We start from the raw sequence: 18,752 nt of genomic DNA on the forward strand, positions 1-18,752 counted from the left end.
CAACACCAAAAGGTTTTTGTACTCAAACCAATGTCATATTTAATTACAAGCTGTTGAGGAAAGTTAATCCAACAGCAATAGAGAGTTTTTTAAACCTCATCAAGGAACAATAGTGGCTGGATGTTTATAGTGCTGGTAACATGGATGATAAATACAATGCTTACCTTAACACATTTCTCATGCTCTTTGAGAGTTGCTTTCCATTAGAACATTCTAAACGGGATACTAGCATTAATAGGTAGCCCGGGTGTCTGACTAAGTGGGATAAGGATATCTTGTAGAACAAAGTGGGAATTACTTTGAAATGTTAGAAGTAGTCACAATCAAGCTACAGTAGCCCATTACAAACAGTTTTGTAAGGTGCTTAAAAACGTTATTTGGAAGGCAGAGAGTATGTGGTAAGCAAATACAATAGCTTATCACAGGATAAAATTAAAACCATATGGTCAGTTGTGAAGGAAGTGCCTGGTCAGCAGCACAAGGTCAGAAATATAAAGTCAGTTTGTAGTAAAAATATTTCTGTTACTTATAAATCAGATATATGTACAGTATTTAAAAATCATTTTCTGAGCATTGCTGGTGAATTAAATAAAAATTTAGTTTCTTCAGGGAATCATATAACTTTCTTGGCAAATGCCTTTCTGAGATTGATGCCTGAAATACTCCTCTGTGATACAGACAACAAGAGGGAGATTGAGTCAATAATAAAATCACTGAAGACTAAGGACTTTCATGGTTATGATGGAGTGTCTAGCAGAATATTAAAGTACTGTGCTGTACATGTTAGCCCAGTATTTAGCCATATTTGTAATTTTTCCTTTCAGAATGGTCAGTTTCCTGAGCAATCAAAGTACTCAGTAATAAATCCGCTTTATAAAAAGGTTGAAAGGAATAATGTAGATAATTTTAGACCTATTTCTATGCCATCAGTGTTTGCGAAAGTTATTGAAAACGCTGTGTGTAAGAATAATTGATCATTTCGTATCACACGATTTGCTATCAAATGTACAGTTTGGCTTTAGAAGTTGTTTAACAACTGAAAATGCTATATTCTCATTTCTCTGTGAAGTACTGGATGGGCTAAACAAAATGTTTAGAATGCTTGGCATATTTTTTGATTTAACTAAGGCATTTGATTGTGTTGATCACAAAATATTGCTCCAGAAGTTGGACCATTACGGAATATGGGGAGCAGTTCACAAGTGGTTCACCTCTTACTTTAGCAACAGGCAGCAAAAGGTCATTATTCACAAAGTTGATAATGGCTGTGATGTGGGGTTTCAGTGGGGTACGGTCAAATGGGGTGGGGGGTGGGGGGTGAGGGCTGCCCCAGGGATTAGTGTTGGGGTCTCTCCTGTTCCTTATTTATATAAATGATATGCCCTCTAGTATTATGGGTAACTCTAAAATATTTCTGTTTGCTGATGACACTAGCTTGGTAGTAAAGGATGTTGTGTACAACATTGGCTCAGTTTCAAATAGTGCAGTACAGGACCTAAGTTCATGGCTTGTAGAAAATAAACTAATGCTAAATCACAGTAAGACTCAGTTTTTTTCAGTTTATAACACACAATTCAACAAAACCTGATGTTTTAATTTCACAGAATGGGCATATGATTAGTGAAACTGAACAGTTCAAATTCCTAGGTGTTCAGATAGATAGTAAGCTATCGGGGAAAGCCCACATTCAGGGACTTGTTCAAAGACTTAATACTGCCATTTTTACTATTCAAACGGTATCAGAAGTGAGTGATCGTTTGACAAGAAAATTGGTCTACTTTGCTTATTTTCATTCGCTTATGTCGTATGGTATTATATTTTGGGGTAACTCTTCCCATTGTAAAAGGATATTTTTGGCTCCGAAATGGGTGGTTCAGGCAATAAATGGCGTAAGTTCATGAACCTCTTGTTGACCCCTGTTCACAAGTCTGGGTATTTTGACACTGGCCTCTCAATATATACCAGGTGATCAAAAAGTCAGTATAAATTTGAAAACTTAATAAACCACGGAATGATGTAGATAGAGAGGTAAAAATTGACACACATGCTTGGAATGACATGGGGTTTTAGTAGGGAAAACAAAGTTCCAAAAATGTCAGACAGATGGCACTGGACGGCAAAACGTCAGTAACTGCGCATGAAAATCATGTATAAAAGGACCTGTAATGAGAGAGAGAATCAGATGCGCCAGTACTCGCAGCATGTTGATGTTACCTGGAAAGGCGCTTTTAGTGAAGCTGTATTATTAGAATGGGGAATGTGCTAGTTCAGCGTTATGACCCTATCGCCATAGGAAGGGGATTCGAATGGGTAAAGGTCCATTGACATATGCAGCTGTGGCGAGAATGATTTCGAAGTTCGAAGCCATGGGTTGTTTGGATGATACACCCCATAGTGGCCGACCAAGCACAAGGTGTAACGCTGCTGAGACAGTTCAGGAAGAAATGGAGACTGTAGTGGGTTCGTCTATGCATGGGGAAGTCAACACTCGTGCAGTTGCACGTCACACCAGAATTCCATACACTAATGTTTAGTTGGCACATAGGTGTACCCTCAGATGCTATCCATACAAAATTCATTGGCATCATGAACTGTTACCTGGCGATGTAATGAAGCGGAGGGCATTTGCAGTGTAGGTGTTTTAAAAGATGGCGGAAGATGACGATTGGTTAAGTGACGTGTTCTGGACCGACGAAGCTCATTTCACACTCCAACTGCAGAATTTGGGCTACCAAAATCCTAGAACTATCCTGGAAATTCCATTGCGCAACGAGGAAGTCACGGTATCCGTTGGACTTACCACATCTATCGTTATGGGGCCTTTTTTCTTCGAGGAAATGCGTAATTCTGGTTTTGTAATTGCTACTGTGACGTGTGAGAGGTATGCCGATATGTTACAGAATCGCATCATCCCAAGCCTGACTGACAAACATCTGCTGGAACGTACAATGTTTATGCAGGATGGCGCTCCACTCCATATTGCTAGACGCATGAAAGGTCTCTTGTGAGCATTGTTTGGTGATGATCGTGTGCTCAGCCACCACTTTCATCATGCTTGGCCTCCCACACCTCAGTCCGTGAGATTAATGGCTTTGGGGTTACCTGAAGTCGCAAGTGTACCGTGATCGGCCAACATCTTTAGGGATGCTGAAAGACAACATCCGACGCCAATGCCTCACCATAATTCCAGACATGCTTTACAGTGCTGTTCACAACATTATTCCAAGACTACAGCTATTGTTGAGGAATGATGGTGGACATATTGAGCATTTCCTGTAAAGAACATCATCTTTGCTTTGTCTTACTCTGTTATGCTAATTATTGCTATTCTGATCAGATGAAGTGCCATCTGTTGGGCATTTTTCAAACTTTTGTATTTCTTTGGTTCTAATAACCCCATGTCATTCCAAGCATGTGTGTCAATTTGTACCCCTCTATCTACATTATTCCATGATTTATTCAGTTTTCAAATTTATACTGACTTTTTGGTCACCCGGTATATTCCTTAATGCCATTTCTCGTTAGCAATTTTAGCTTATTCCCAAGAATAAGCAGCTTTCACTCGGTTAATACTCAACAGAAATCAAACCTGCATTTGGATCGGACTTCCTTAATTCTTGAGCAAAAAGGTGTGCAGTATACTGCTGCATCCGTTTTCAATAAGCTACCACTAAAATTAGCAGTAATCCACATGCTTCCAAATCGAAACTGAAGACTTTTCTCATGGGTCACTCCTTCTGTTCTGTCAAGGAGTTCCTTGAAAAATTAAGCTGATTCTTATTGTACTGTTGATTGTGTTTACTGAAAATGAAACGAAATGTCGTGTGACGAGGGCCTCCCGTCGGGTAGACCGTTCGCCTGGTGCAAGTCTTTCGATTTGACGCCACTTCGGCGACTTGCGCGTCGAATTGTGTTTACTTAAACTTATGGAGTGACTTTTTTTGGGGTCATAAACATTTATTTTATCTGTTATTACTTTTATGTTTTCGTTTCGTGTACTGATACATTCCAAGACCTCAGAGATTTGCTCCTCAATTTGGTCCTATGGAACTTTACGTGTAAATAAAATAAAATAAAGATAACATGCCAGGGACACCTGTTGGGGTCTGATTTTTGTCCAGACTTGAGAAGGTGATGTATGGCACCCACTGGTTGACACGTACTTCTCCCAACACTCCTGTTTCCGTAGTTTTATAAGCTGGTGCAAGTGGGCACAGAACTGCTTAAAGACTTTTTTAGTTGCTCTAGGGAAGGGTACTGCTTATGTTGCTGTAGAGCTCACCAATGCTCTTTAATTGCCTCAGCGACTTCCGGCGACCACCAAGCAACTGTTTTTCGCCAGGGGCACCCTAAACAACTAGAGATCAAGTTTTCCATCACAGAAACAAATGTTGTAGTGACGAGCTCAACGACAACATCGATGGCACCATGTGGGGGAAGATTCAGCGGTGACAGCAGAGGTGAAGATTTCCCAGTCTGCCTTGTTTAAAGCCCATCTGGGTAGGTATCCATGGGCATGATGCCAGGGGAGTAATAGGAAGATGGGGAACTGGTCACTCCCACACAGGCCGTCATGTGCTCTCAAGTGGACAGATGGGAGAAGGCCAGGACTGCAATCCGAGAGATCAATGGCTGAATACGTGCCACACTGAAATGTGTGGGAGCACCTGTATTTAAGAGACAGAGGTCGAGTTGTGACAGTAACTTTTCGACCTCCCTACCTTGGCCAGGAAGCATGGTGCCAACCCACATGGGGTTATGTGTGTTAAAAATCTCCCAAAAGTAGGAAAGGTTTAGGGAGTTGACCAATCAGTGCAGCCAATACATTCAGGGGTATTGCACCATCTGGAGGAAGATATACATTGCAGACAGTTATTTCGTGCATCATCCTTATCCTGACAGCCACAGCTTCAAGAGGGGTTTGAAGGGGCACAGGTTCACTACATACTGAGTTCAGGACATAGATACAAACTCCACCTAACACACTGTTATAGTCACTACGGTTCCTGTAATGTCTCTTATAGCCGTGGAGGGCAGGGGTCGGCAATGCCGGGAACCAGGTTTTCTGGAGGGCAATGAAGGAAGCAGGTGTAAAGTTTTACAGTTGCCGTAGCTCAGCCAGGTGGTGGAAAAAACCTCCACAATTCCACTGGAGGATTACATGATCATGAGACTGGGAAGGCATGAAACACTCAATGAGGCAGTCTATGCCTCAGGATCACCTGCTTCCACCAGATTAGTACCTGTGCAATTGACATCCATTGTGTCTGAGGGCCCAGTGAGAGCTAGGTCCTCAGCGGATGCCAGAATCTCCACCTCATCCTCAGATGCAGAGCTTGTAGGTAGTGGTGGTGTGGATGCCACCACAGTGCCTTGGTTCTTGGGGTCTTTTTCTTTTTAGGTTTCTCTCTGCTCCTTAGGTTTGTCCAACTGGGAGAACTTTACTGCTTCAGTCTCAGGGACTGAGGAGGACTGTGAAGCCCTACGACCAGCTATCTGTGGTTGCTTCAGCCACTGGCGGCTGTCAGCTTTGTCACTGGTAGGAACCTGGGAAGGGAGTGACCCAAGGGATCCCTTCCTAGTGAGAGGAGCTGAAGAAGACTTACACTTCTCCAGCTGAGAAGTGGGGACTGACATCCCCAATGGTTGGGCGGGTGTTGCTACTGATTTAGGTTGTGCAGGAGCAACACAGAGGCAAGTGCCTCCCACCATCAAGGGGGCAGGTGGAGTCTGATGGCTCTGAGAGCCAACTGTACACGGCAGAATGGAAGATGGTGGAACTGTTGTCATAGCAGCGGCGTATATTGATGTCATATATACAGGATGTAGCCTCTCATATTTTCTCTTAGCCTCAGTGTAGGTCAGTCGGTCCATGGTCTTGTATTCCATTATTTTCCTTTCTTTCTGGAGAATCCTGCAGTCTGGCGAGCAAAGTGAATGGTGCTCTCTGCAGTTGACATGGATGGGAGGTGGGGCACAGGGAGTATTGGGATGTGAAGGACATCCACAATCCCAAAAGCTAATGCTGTAAGTATAGCGGGAAGACGTAAGGCCGAACTTCCAGTACTTAAAGCACCGCATCGTGGGAGGGATATATGGCTTTACGTCACAGTGGTAGACCATCACCTTGACCTTCTTGGGTAATGTGTCACCCTCGAAGGCTAAGATGAAGGCACTCGTGGCAACTTGATGATCCCTCAGACCCTGGTGGACGCTCCAGATAAAATGGACAACTCGCTGCTCTAAATTGGTGCAGAGCTCATCATCTGACTGCAAAAGAAGGTCCCTGTGAAATATGATACTCTGGACTATATTTAAGCTATTATGGGGTGTGATGGAAACAGAAACATCCCCCAGCTTGTCTCAGGTGAGTAGTGTCCATGACTGGGCAGAGGGTGCTGTTTTGATCAAGACTGACCCTGACTGCATTCTGGACAAGCCCTCCACCTTTAATTTTCCTAAGCGTGGTATCTATCTTTCCCCTACTGAAATAAATTTCTAAATCATTTTCCCCCTAGTCATTCCCTTCTTAGCAATACTGCACTTCATGTCAATCTCATTTTTTAAACATTTTATTTCTTTTCCCCTGCTTCATTTAAAAATTTTCTCCTTTCACCCATTCACTTTTTCCCTGTTCTAGTCAACCATTGTACAACGCTCCCTCGGAAGCTTTCAACCATCTCTGGTCCTTTCAACTTATCCAGGTTTCATCTCCTTAATTCCCAATTTCTTCAGTTTTAATATACAGTTCATAACCAATTAATTTGGACAGATTCCACATTTGCCCCTGGAAATGCCTTACAATGTAAAATCTGGTTCCTACAGACTCATCTGCATCTACATCGTTACTCTGCATTTCACACTTAAGTGCCTGGCAGAGGGCTCATCAAACCATTTTCATACCACTTCTCTACCATTCCACTCTCGAGTGGCGTGTGGAAAAAAGGACACCTAAATCTTTCCGTGAGAGCTCTGATTTCTCCTATTTTATTATGATGATCATTTCTCCCTACATAAGTGGGGGTCAACAAAATATTTTCGCATTTGGAAGAGAAAGTTGGTAACTGAAATTTCGTAAATAGATCTCACCGCAAAGAACACCACATTTGTTTCAGTGACTACCACCCCTTACCTATCATGTTAGTGACACTCTCACCCCTATTGTGCGATAACACGAAACGGGCTGCCCTTCTTTGCACTTTTTCAATGTCCACCGTCAATTCTACCTGGTAAGGATCCCACACCGAGCAGCAACATTCCAGCGGAGGATGGACAAGTGTAATGTAGGCTCTCTCTTTGGTGGGTTTGTCGCATCTTCTAAGTATTCTGCCAACAGAGCGCACTCTTTGTTTTGCCTTCCCCACAATATTATCTATGTGGTCTTTCCAATTTAAGTTGCTCATAATTGTAATTCCTAGGTATTTAGTCTAATTGACAGCCCTTAGATTTGCGTGATTTATTGTATACCCAAAATTTATCGGATTTCTTTTAGTACCCATGTGGATGACCTCGCACTTTCTTTGTTTAGTGCCAATTGCCACTTATCCCACCATACAAAAATTCTCTCTAGATCATTTTGTAATTGGAATCGATCGTCTGATGATTTCACTAGACGGTAAATTACAGCATCATCTGCAAACAATCGAAGGGGGCTGCTCAGATTATCACCTAGATCATTTATGTAAATCAGGAACAGCATAGGGCCTAAGACACTACCTTGCGGAATGTCAGAAATCATTTCTGTTCTACTCCATGATTTACTGTCTATCACTACGAACTGTGACCCCTCTGAGAGGAAATCAGAAATCCAGTCACACAACTGAGACGATACTCCAAATGCAAGCAATTTGATTAATGGTCACTTGTGAGGAACGGTATGAAAAGCCTTCTGGAAATTTAGGAATATGGAGTCGATCTGAGATCCCTTGTCGACAGCACTCATTACTTGATGGGAATAAAGAGCTAGCTGTGTTGCACAAGAATGATATTTTCTGTCCGTGTTGGTTATGCATCAATAAGTAATTTTCTTAAAGGTGATTCATAATGTTTGAGTGCAGTATATACTTCAAGAAAACTGAACAGTGGACACATGATCTGCCACCTGCATGGCATGTGTATGAAGCAATTCCCCATTCTGGGTTAGAAGCACCTGTATATGCCCATGCTGTTCCTGCTCCTACTTCTGTAGATGCAACATTTTCTCCCAGCATTGCAGAAATGCTAAATGCATGGTGGTCCAAAATTAATTCTATGAAAAGGGATGAAAAATTAGAAGCATCACATGTGTAAGAACATCCCATTCTTGTCGCCACATTACTACCTTCACACGTGTGACAATGCTGCTAAATAATACTGCTGGCATACTGTCAGGCCAACGGTGGCTCAACAAGCAGACGAACAGAATCCCACAAGAGGAATTGAAAACTTTCCATGTAGATCAACCTAAGGGGGAAAAAGAAAGTCTGAAACTAAGAAGAAATGTGGACAGGGCTCACATGGCACATGGCAGGCACAGGAGGCTGACAGGTAAGCACACAGAAACGGCACACGGCGTGATACACTAGGAAAGGTCTGCAGTGGTTGAACTCAGCATTACGGTTGCCTGGAAGCAAACAGTGCCTTCAATATATCTGCCCATACAACACTTTGAGCGTGCAGCCCACCAAACCCCCACACCACACCAGTTGTCCGAATTAGTTTGTTGCACTGTCCATTCCATCTCAAGTGCCTCCATTGTGATGTCCACTGGCACAGACACTAAAACTTCCCTTCAAAATAATTTGTAACACAGGATAAAGTTCAGTCCACAGATCCAAAGGTGGGAAATTATGGCAAGTAGTCTTATGTAATGAAATCATAGCTGGCAAAATGATTTTCGATCAATAATAATAACCAGTATCAAATTTTGTAGCACAATTATGTCTTGATCTGCTTGGAAACACACATTTGTTGCCATGTATGTACAAGCATTAGTGAGATTACCAAATTGAATCTCAAAGAAATGGTGCAAGGTAATAATATATGAAGAACAGGAAAAAGGAAACAATAAAGGCACCATCTCAGAAAGGGAAATGGAAACATCTGTCAAAGTGGATTTGTCTAAGCCTATAGTGGTGTCCCATAAAAACTGAATATATGTTGCCCACGATTCTGTAACAAATAGAGTTAACTGCAAACAATACTACAGTGACATAAAACATACAATATGGAGACTGTGAGGATTTACCATGCAGAATTAATAATCTTTCTGTTAAATCTAGATGAATTTGCTCAACATGAAAGATTGAAAAATAAAAATTCTTTGTAGCTCCAATGTGGGATATAGTGTTATTTAGTGAAATTACTGCTACGACTTCACAATGTTTGTTTAACGAGAAATACTATGACACTTTCGAATCAATGGGGTAAATGTATGTAACAGTATGCTGTGGCTGCTTCTGGAATCTCGTATAAGAAAAAATTATTTTCAAATATATAACAGTCTACAATATTTGTATGAGCAATCGAACTGAATTAATCGGTGTCCCCTGCTGCAGCTACTAACACAGTGACATGTAATTTTGCAACTGAGTGCAGTACACAATGATAGGATTTTTAAATGCTTGGCGAAATACCTTCAGACTTCAAGAAGAATGTAATAATTCCAATTCCAAAGAAGGCAGGTGCTGACAGGGTGAGTATTAATGAACTATCAGTTCAATAAGAAATTGTTGCAAAATACTGACATGAATTCTTTGTAGAAGAATGGAATAACTGGTAAAAGCTGACCTCAAAAAAAATCAGATGGATTCTGGAGAAGCGTGTGCACATGCGAGGCAGTAATGACCCTACAGTGTCTCTTAGAAAATAGGTTACAGAATGGCAAACCTACACTTCGAGCATGTGTAGACGTAGAGAAAGCTTTTGACGATGCTGAGTGGAGTACTTTCATTGAAATTCCGAAGGTATCGGGGATAAAATACTGGGAATGACAGGCTATCTATAACTTGTACAGAAACCAGCCAGCAGTTACAAGAGCTGAGGGGCATGAAAAGGAAGCAGTGGTTGAGAAGGGAGTGAGACAGGTTTGCAGCCTACCCCCATGTTGTTTAATCTGTGCACTGAACAAGAAGTAAGGGAAACCAATGAAAAATTTGGAGACGGAATTGAAGTTCAGGGAGAAGAAATAAAAGTTTTGAGGTTTGCAAATGATATTGTAATTTTTTCAGACACAGCAAAGGACTTGGAAGAGCAGTTGAATGGAATGGATAGCGTCTTGATGGTTGGTTGGGTTGGAGAGAAAGGGACCAAACAACGGGGTCATCAGGCCCTTTTTCCACATTCAAACAGGTCGCGGAGTAAAATGATTCCCCAAAAAGAGTCTGGGGAGTAAAAAAAGATGGAAAACTAACAGGGAACACCACTGAAAGAGAAAATGAAAGAAGCAAGACAAAAGGAGAAAGTGTGCACTCAGCAGTAGAAGACATTAAAATAATATAGCAGATGGCCTGGGCTGGCTGACTGCAAGAATAAAGAAGGACGACCCAGCCACTGTGCAACACATTAAAATCTCCAACCTAAAAGACAAGGCTAGAGGAACACAGGTAGGGAAAAGACAAACACCAAGGCAAACAAACAGGAAAGAAAGAATGAGGAAGAGTTATAATGGAGAGAGGGTGAAGGCCTGAGAGAGAAGGCCAGACACCCAGCCTTAGACTGTGTGATGAAAAGCCCCCCCTCATGAAAAAAATGTAAAATCAGATCAGCCATTGAGGCACTGTCTCCCAATACCCTAGACAGTGTGGTGGGAAGGTTAAAATTAGGCAGTCCAAGAAGATATGGATAACAGTCTAGTGGGGACCACTGTGCCACTGAGGTGGGTCTTCGCAATGGAGGAGATGACCATGAGTCAACCAGAGCTGACAAATGACAACGGAGTCCCTGCGAGTGGGTAGCATGCATGACTGCCATGCATTCATTGTCTCCTTGACAACATGTAGTTTATTTGGTATACTGAGGGGTGCCACTCAGTATTCCAGATCCTGAAAATCAGTGACCAGTTTCCAGTGTGCCTATTCCCAGAGCTGGTTTACTGGTAGCATGTTCATTTCCCAGGATCTCAGCATGTCCTGTGGCCCAAATGAAGGGCACTGAATTTCCACTGTTTCCAAGGGCATAAAGAGTCTTCTGGATAGTTGTTATCAAAGGATAGTGATGGAAGCACTGGTTGACAGCTTGTAGGCTGCTTAAGGTGTCATTACAGATGACGAATGTCTCACTTGTGCAGGAGCGGATATGGTCATGAGCGCTAGAGACGGCTACCAATGAAAACACTGCAGCCATCTGGAAAGGAGTGCTGTTTGACCATCAACCATACACCCATTGCTGGAGACTATTTCAGAGCCCTGGAACTCGCTGAGAGTAGAGAGAAATTGCTGGTGGAGGGCCTCAGGTGGAACCAAGCCTTTTGGGCCTTGCAATAGGTCCAGACGAAGATGTGGCTAAGGCATGGACCATGGAGATGTACATGAGTAGAGCCACAGGAAAGGAGGGAGATAGAAAGTATTGAGTTCAGTAAGAAGTGACTGAACATGGACTGCAATTGGAATCCCCAATCAGGGCCACCATTGCGGGACATGGATTTCCGTGTTAGAGAAAAGGAGATGGTAATTTGGATGATGAGGCAAACTACAAATGTGGGTAGTATAATGTGCAATCAGTGGTTGTTGCTGCATGATCTGCAATGGAGAAATTCCAGCTTCCACAAGGAGGCTCTTCATTGGGCTTGTTCGGAAAGCTCATGTTGCAAATCGAACTCCACAGTGGTGTATAGTGTCCAGGAGAAAAAAATGCTGATGGTGGTGCTAAACCATATGCTAGGCCCCCATAATCAAGACAGGACTGCACAAGGGCTTTGTACAGCTGCAGGAATGCAGGGCGATCTGTACCCCAGTCAGCGTGGCTCAGGCACTGGACAATGTTGAGATCCCACCAGCACTTTCCCTTAAGCTGACAAAGATAAAGAAGCCAAGAAAATCAAGCGTCGAAAACCAGTCCTAAAAACTGCTAAGTCTCCACTATGTTAAGTAGTTGGTCATTGAGGTAAAGTTCCGGATGTGGGCAGACAGTATGACAACAGCAGAAGTGCATGGCGCTAGTCTTGGCGGAGGAGTGAGGGGCCATGACTGCGTCTTTCATATAACTCCCTGCAGTCGATGTTCAGCCACTCCAATAGAAGAGGAACAGAAAGGAATACAAAAATCTTCAGCATATAAGAGCAGGGATACAGATGACCCCACGACCCCACCGCTGCTGTGAGACCATTGACAGCCACTGAAAACAGTGGGACACTGAGTACAGAAGAGCCCTGTGAGACCCCATTCCCTTGGATATGTGGTGAACTGTGTGAAGCACCAACTTGAACTTAGAAAGTGCGAAGTGACAAAAAGTTCCCTATAAAAATTGGAAGCGGGCCCTGGAGACCCCACTTGTGCAGAGTAGCAAGGATGTAGTGTCGTCAAGTGGTATCGTAGGCTTTCATCAGATCAAAAAAGTTGGCAATAAAGTGTTGACTGAGGGAAAAGGCCATTCAGATGGCAGACCAAGTTGTCAGCGGCGGAGTGACCTTGGCGAAAAACACCTTGGGACAGAGCCAATATAAGTGTCAGCTCACCATACATTTGAGCAGCTTGTACAAACTGTTGGTGAGGCTAGGCCAACAGCTATACACATTTGCCAGCGTGTGTAGTGCCAACTGTAAAATTTGGAGGGAGTAGTGTTATGGTGTGGTCATGTTTTTCATGGAGGGGGCTTGCACCCCTTGTTGTTTTGCTTGAACTATCAAATCAAAGGCCTACATTGATGTTTTAAGCACCTTCATGCTTCCCACTGTTGAAGAGCAATTTGGGGATGGCAACGGGATCTTTCAACAGTATTGAGCACCTGTTCATAGTGCACAGCCTGTGGTGGAGTGGTTACATGAGAATAACAACCCTGTAATGGACTGGCCTGCATAGAGTCCTGACCTGAATCCAACAGAACATCTTTGGGATTTTTTGGAACGCCAACTTTGTGCCAGGCCTCATTGAACGACATTGATACCTCTCCTCAGTGCAGCACTCCATGAAGACTGGACTGCCATTCACCAAGAAACCTTCCAGCTCCTGATAGATCATATGCCTCCAAGTGGAAGCTGTCATCAAGGCTAACGGTGGGCCAACACTATACTGAATTCTAGTATTACCGATGGAGGGTGCCGTGAACTTTTAAGTCATTTTGAGCCAGGTGACCAGATAATTTTAATTTTGATCACATAGTGTAGTATATAATTTAACTGCAGAAAATTGCACGGTTAGTGTTATTCATAGTGTAGGTAGAATTGTAGCACTGTTTACTGTAGTGTCAGTGCCAGTGGCAGTAATAAGAAATATTATAGAAAGGTTCTTGTACAATGTAAATATTTTTGGATTAAAGGAGACCATTCACTCAAAAGAAGAAGTGTTGATAGGCACACACAAAAGAAAGAAAACTCACTAGCTTTCAGAGTTATCTTTTGAGGAGCTAGAGTAAAACACACACACACACACACACACACACACACACACACAAGTGTGTATGAGTGTGCACTCATGTGCCTACATGGTGCCAGTATGGTAAGTGGTCTCCTTTAATACAAAAGTATTTATGTACAAGTAGAAAAAGGAATAGGAATGAGTAGTTGGTGGAGGTACTGGTAGAGATAAGGTATATGTTGTTATTCATTTGTTCTACTATATGGAGTTGGTGTTCGACTGCAAAGCCTGAGTGCTCAAAGTCTGATTCTACTTCTGGTATTTGTTACTGTCATTTGAAGATGTGACTGATTTTATGTGTTTGCTCTGTTACATTGTGTGATGCCCAATTGTAATGTCTATATGCCAAGAGAGTGAATATTTTCATCTGTATTTTGTTCTTGTTGGTGCTCCTTATGTGTCATTGGGCCATTATCTAACACTAGGGTATTTTATAATCTTGTTTAAGGATTCTTTAATTTATTTGTGATATTCTGATGCCCAATTTGCTCAAGAACTAAAACTGGGCAAATATCACTGTAGAATATCTGTTCCTGTGGTTTGTTGAGGAAGTATTTATCTATAAATGATAGAGTGCACCAATCAGTTGTCCAGTTTTTTTGCAGGTTTTATTACAGACAGCCAGATTTCGGCTAGTGCATAGCCATTTTCAATGCATTATTTTTTAATCTCGATGCATGTTAGTTCCCAGTTGTTTGGGCGGCAGTCACAGTTCTTTGAGTATTGATTGCTATGCTCCATCATTTATAAATTACATAACAGTCACTGAGAGCACCCACTTTCCTAATGGAAGCTAACCTGATGAAGATATTTATCATTTTAATAAATGCTTTATCCTGCACAGCTGCCAGTGTAAATCCCACTACACCCATATCCTACACTACAAATGTCAAGAATAGTACACATTCAGAAGGACTGTTATGCCTATACCATGAACAGCAACCGGATAAATTGCATTTGTATACAACTGGAAATAATTCTTCTATTCATCCTTAAAATCCAAATGTTGTGAATATATACTGATTCATTCTAAAAATGAATCTGAGGCTTATGCCTTTCGTATGAATGAGCTCTACCAACTGAGCTATCCAAGCACAGCTCACAGCTCACCTTCACAGCTTAAGTGCTGTCAATACCTCATCTCCTACCTTCCTAAGTTCATAAAGTTTTCCTGTATACCTTACAGATCTAGCTCTCCCGGAAGAAAAGTTATTGCAGAGACATGACTTCACCACAGCCATTCACTCTGCAGCAGAGTGTTATTACGTTGTTATTTAAAATGGTTTACGTTGTTTGTCTTGTTCCGGGGTTTATCACTTATGTAGCTAACTGAATTTAGACCAACTACTTTCCCTGAAAGGAAATGTAAACGCAACAAAATAGCAGAGAGCAAAGCTTTGGAGAAAAAAGTGAAGGGAAAAGACCAAACTGTTTATTGTAAAAAGGAAAAAACAAATTAGATGGAAAATAATTATTTAAATATTCTTTCTTGTTATAATTAAATAGCATGATAAAACTATAACTTACCAGCATTAGCTGTTGACAGCTCTTCAGGTGTAACAGAGCTGGTTTCTGGATATGCAACTTTGTTGTTTGTAGTACACTGGCAGTGTATTTGGGCACTTGCCCATGCCAAGCTCTCAAATATGTCGCTGAAATTAGAATAAATGTCTCAGTCTACTTCGAAAAAATCTATTTGATTGTTATAATGAAGCTGCATCTTTCTATGGAAGAAAATAACACAACAATTCAAGAAATAATTGAATTATTAACACAGCTGGTATTTTACAATAAATTTATTGACATGCTCCTTGCATTAAAAGCTGTTGAAAATGCATTGTATTATGGACCTACTATCCAAAGTCATTCTTAGAATCAGCTACTAAATACTTAATTCAGAATAAATTTAGTTGGTTATTTCGTGACAGAATGGACTAATGGTATTATTTTATTAAAATAATAATTCATCATCTGATATAATGTCATCTTATAAGGTTATAATAAGAATTTATTCCGATTAATCCAGTTCACTCTAGACTTTAACATCAAGTCAGATTGTCTCTGAAAATTTTGTACATAATATAATGCAGTCAAATATTGAGCCACGTCCAAAAGCTTATGCAGCAGCCTAGTCTACAACTTGTGTTTATATTTTATGCAAGAATGACAATATTATGAAAAGAATAAATAGCTACTCATCACAAGGCAGAGAGATTAAGTCACAGATACACACAACAAAAAGTTTCGGGCTGCTGAGGCCAGACTACGAGCAGCAGTGCAGGATGGGAGAAGCAAGCTGGATGGTGGAGGTAATGCCATCAACACACAGGATGTGGTAGCTAATATTGACATCACTCTCTACAAGTTTTGTGATGTCACTTTCTACTATTTCTTGTTGAGAAGCCACTTTTACTCACAAAATACAAAAATATGTTCTGTGATATTTCCGTAATGTTCCGTGTAAAGTAGAACCAATAGGAAGCAAGAATGCTTCTTATGTCACAAGCAGAAAACAAGATGCCTTACTGTACCTGTCATTTTCAGCAGAAGCTCATATTTGAGGGGTTTTATGTTATATGTTACACGCTACGAATATATGCCGTTTTTAAGCATCAGCACGTTGAATGTCTCGAAAATGAATCATTATTGATGTGATTTGTTGTAATAAAATGACGAGAAATGTCCTACTGGTGTTACAACTCGCGGGTAATGGGAGTAAGCCATTTTAAAGCAACAACCTATTTAGGATTCATAAAAATGTATCACCCTTATTATAATTTATTATATAAATGCCAATAACATTTCAGAGAGAAAAGTAAAGAAAAAGAGACTAAGCAAAGGTGAATTATAGCACAGTGTAGATAGTTGAAGCACTGGGACATAACAACAGCATGTCCTGCTATGTCAAAATCCTTTTTTCTTATCTTGTTCTGTAAAAGGTTGTGGGAGTTTCATTCAAAATTAACAGAAATATTTTTTGTAAAAGTTGATGTTATGTAAATAGAAGGGAGTTCTTTGTCAGGAGCGAGTGTGTTGATTTGGTGAACTTTTATGTCTTTCCTAAGTGGCCACAAATCTTCTATTTTTATCTTATTACATGTTCACAGATATTAAAGATTTTGTTTATGTATACCACAGAGAGAACAACATGACTAGCATATGGTCAGGAAAGGAAATGTTTGTTTTAACAGAGCTAATGAAGGATTCTATTCAAGTTCATTTTTGTGAACAAACTATATTGTTTGCAAGCCAAATAAATGAGACAACCACCTCGCTTGGTTGGTTGATTTGGAGATTAATTATAGAGGTCTCAGATTAAAACCGTACCCCAAAGGAATTCTATAACTCAAAATCCAGGGAAAAAACAAAATGTGTAAAACTATGTTTGTAACCATATTGAAGTAAAAAATGAAAGTAGCTAGGCAAAATTGAAAACATTAACTATAACAAAATAGCAGTAGAAGTTATTACTACAATATAGAAGACAGCCTGGGCTACTCTGCAATACACTAAAATCTCTCCAGAATAAAAACATAAAGTAAGAGAAACACAGATGGTGAAAAGACGAACACCAAGTAGAACAGACAGCACCAGAAGGAGTGAGAAAAAGTTAAAATGCAGGTAAGGTGAAGGCCTGGGAGATAAGGCTAGGTGCGCACTCTTAGACTGAGTGATAAAAAACCCAACTCAAATAAAACTTGAAATTAGGTCAGACGCAAAGGCAGACATTGCTGACGTAATTTCCTGCATTGTCCTTATCCTGACAGCCGCAACCTCTAAAGTTGTTTGGAGAGGCACAGATTTGCTATATACAGAATCAAGTACATACATACATACATACTCTACCTGACACCCTGTCATAATCAGTATGATTCTTGTAATATCCCTGATAGCTACAAAGGGTGGGGATCCACACCGATAGAAACCATGTTTCCTGAAGAGCAGTGCAGAAAGCAGGGGAAGAGCTAAAGAGTTGTCGTAACTCAGCCAGGTGGTGGAAAAAACCACTGCAATTCCACAGTAGGATTAAGCTATCAATGTACAGGGAGGGCATGAAGGGACCGAAGAGGCAATTTATGCCCCAGGGTCACCTGCTGCCATCGGCCGAGTGCTTGTCGTGGTTGTGTCCATTAGCTCTGAGGCTCTGGGGAGGTATGGGTCCTTGAACACTAGGATCTCCATCTCATCCTCAGAACTGTAGCCTGCAGGAAGCGGTGGTGTGGAATCCCCTGGATCTCATTTTCTTTTTCCTGTCCTCACTTCTCTTTCATTTTCTCTGGCTGGGAGGGCTTCTCTGAGTTCATCTCAGGAACCAATGAGGATTGTAAAGCTCTATGACCAGCAGCCTGTGGATCCTTCTGCCACTGGCTGGTGTCCAGCTTCACAGCACCAGAGGTCTTGGAAGGCAGTGTCCCGAGGGACTCCTTCCTTGTGAGAGGAGCCGGAGGAGGCTGTTGCTTCACTGGCTGAGGGGTGGGGACCAATGTACCAGATTTCTGGGGGGGGGGGGAGTGTTGCTGCTGAAGATGATGTTCGAGGAGCAACAGGAGGAGGAGTGCCCCCAACCATCAAGGGGGCAGGCGTAGTCTGGCGGCCCTCACGGCCCACTATACAAGACACAGCCGGCGGTTTCACCATCGCCACAGAGGGCAACATCATTGTAGTTACAGCATATAACAATATCACAAATGCAGGATTTTGGCAATCATATTTCTTTTTGGCCTCTGTGTAGGTCAGTTTGTCCGGTGTTTAATAATACATTATTTTCCTCTCTTTCTGAAAAATAGTGCAGTCCACCAAACAGTGGGAATGGTGCTCTCCATAGTTGACACAAATGGGAGGAGGGGCACAAGGAATGTTTGTGTGTGATGGACGTCCACAGTCCCGACACATGGGGCTGGCGTTACAATGACAGGACGTGCCCCAACTTGCAACATTTAAAGCACCACATGGGGGAGGAACATAGGGTTTAACGTCACGACAGTATATCACCACCTTGACCTTATCAGGCAATTAATTACCTTCAAAGGCCAAGATAAGGGCACCAGTAGCAACCATGTTGTCCTTAGGCCCCCTACAAATATGCCTGGCTCAGGGTGCACCTTGTCACTGTAGACTGGTACACAACTCGTCATTGGACTGCATGAGATTATTTCTATGGAATATAATCCTCTGGACCATGTTTAAACTCTTATGGGGGGT

The 18,752-nt window shown here is 41.7% G+C and overlaps 1 protein-coding gene across 3 annotated transcripts in view; it reads right to left on the bottom strand.

The window, feature by feature from the left end:
- Nucleotides 1-18,752, bottom strand: part of LOC126343665 (RAB6A-GEF complex partner protein 2) — a 67,514-nt gene that overhangs the window by 41,367 nt on the left and 7,395 nt on the right. For all 3 annotated transcript variants that reach the window (XM_050001957.1, XM_050001956.1, XM_050001958.1), the window contains exon 2: nucleotides 15,078-15,202. In XM_050001957.1, the coding sequence (XP_049857914.1) occupies nucleotides 15,078-15,202 (125 nt within the window). The remainder of the gene's footprint in view (nucleotides 1-15,077; nucleotides 15,203-18,752) is intronic.

The sequence above is a fragment of the Schistocerca gregaria genome, chromosome 1 (genome assembly GCF_023897955.1).
Source record: "Schistocerca gregaria isolate iqSchGreg1 chromosome 1, iqSchGreg1.2, whole genome shotgun sequence".
In the NCBI taxonomy this organism is placed as follows: domain Eukaryota; kingdom Metazoa; phylum Arthropoda; class Insecta; order Orthoptera; family Acrididae; genus Schistocerca; species Schistocerca gregaria.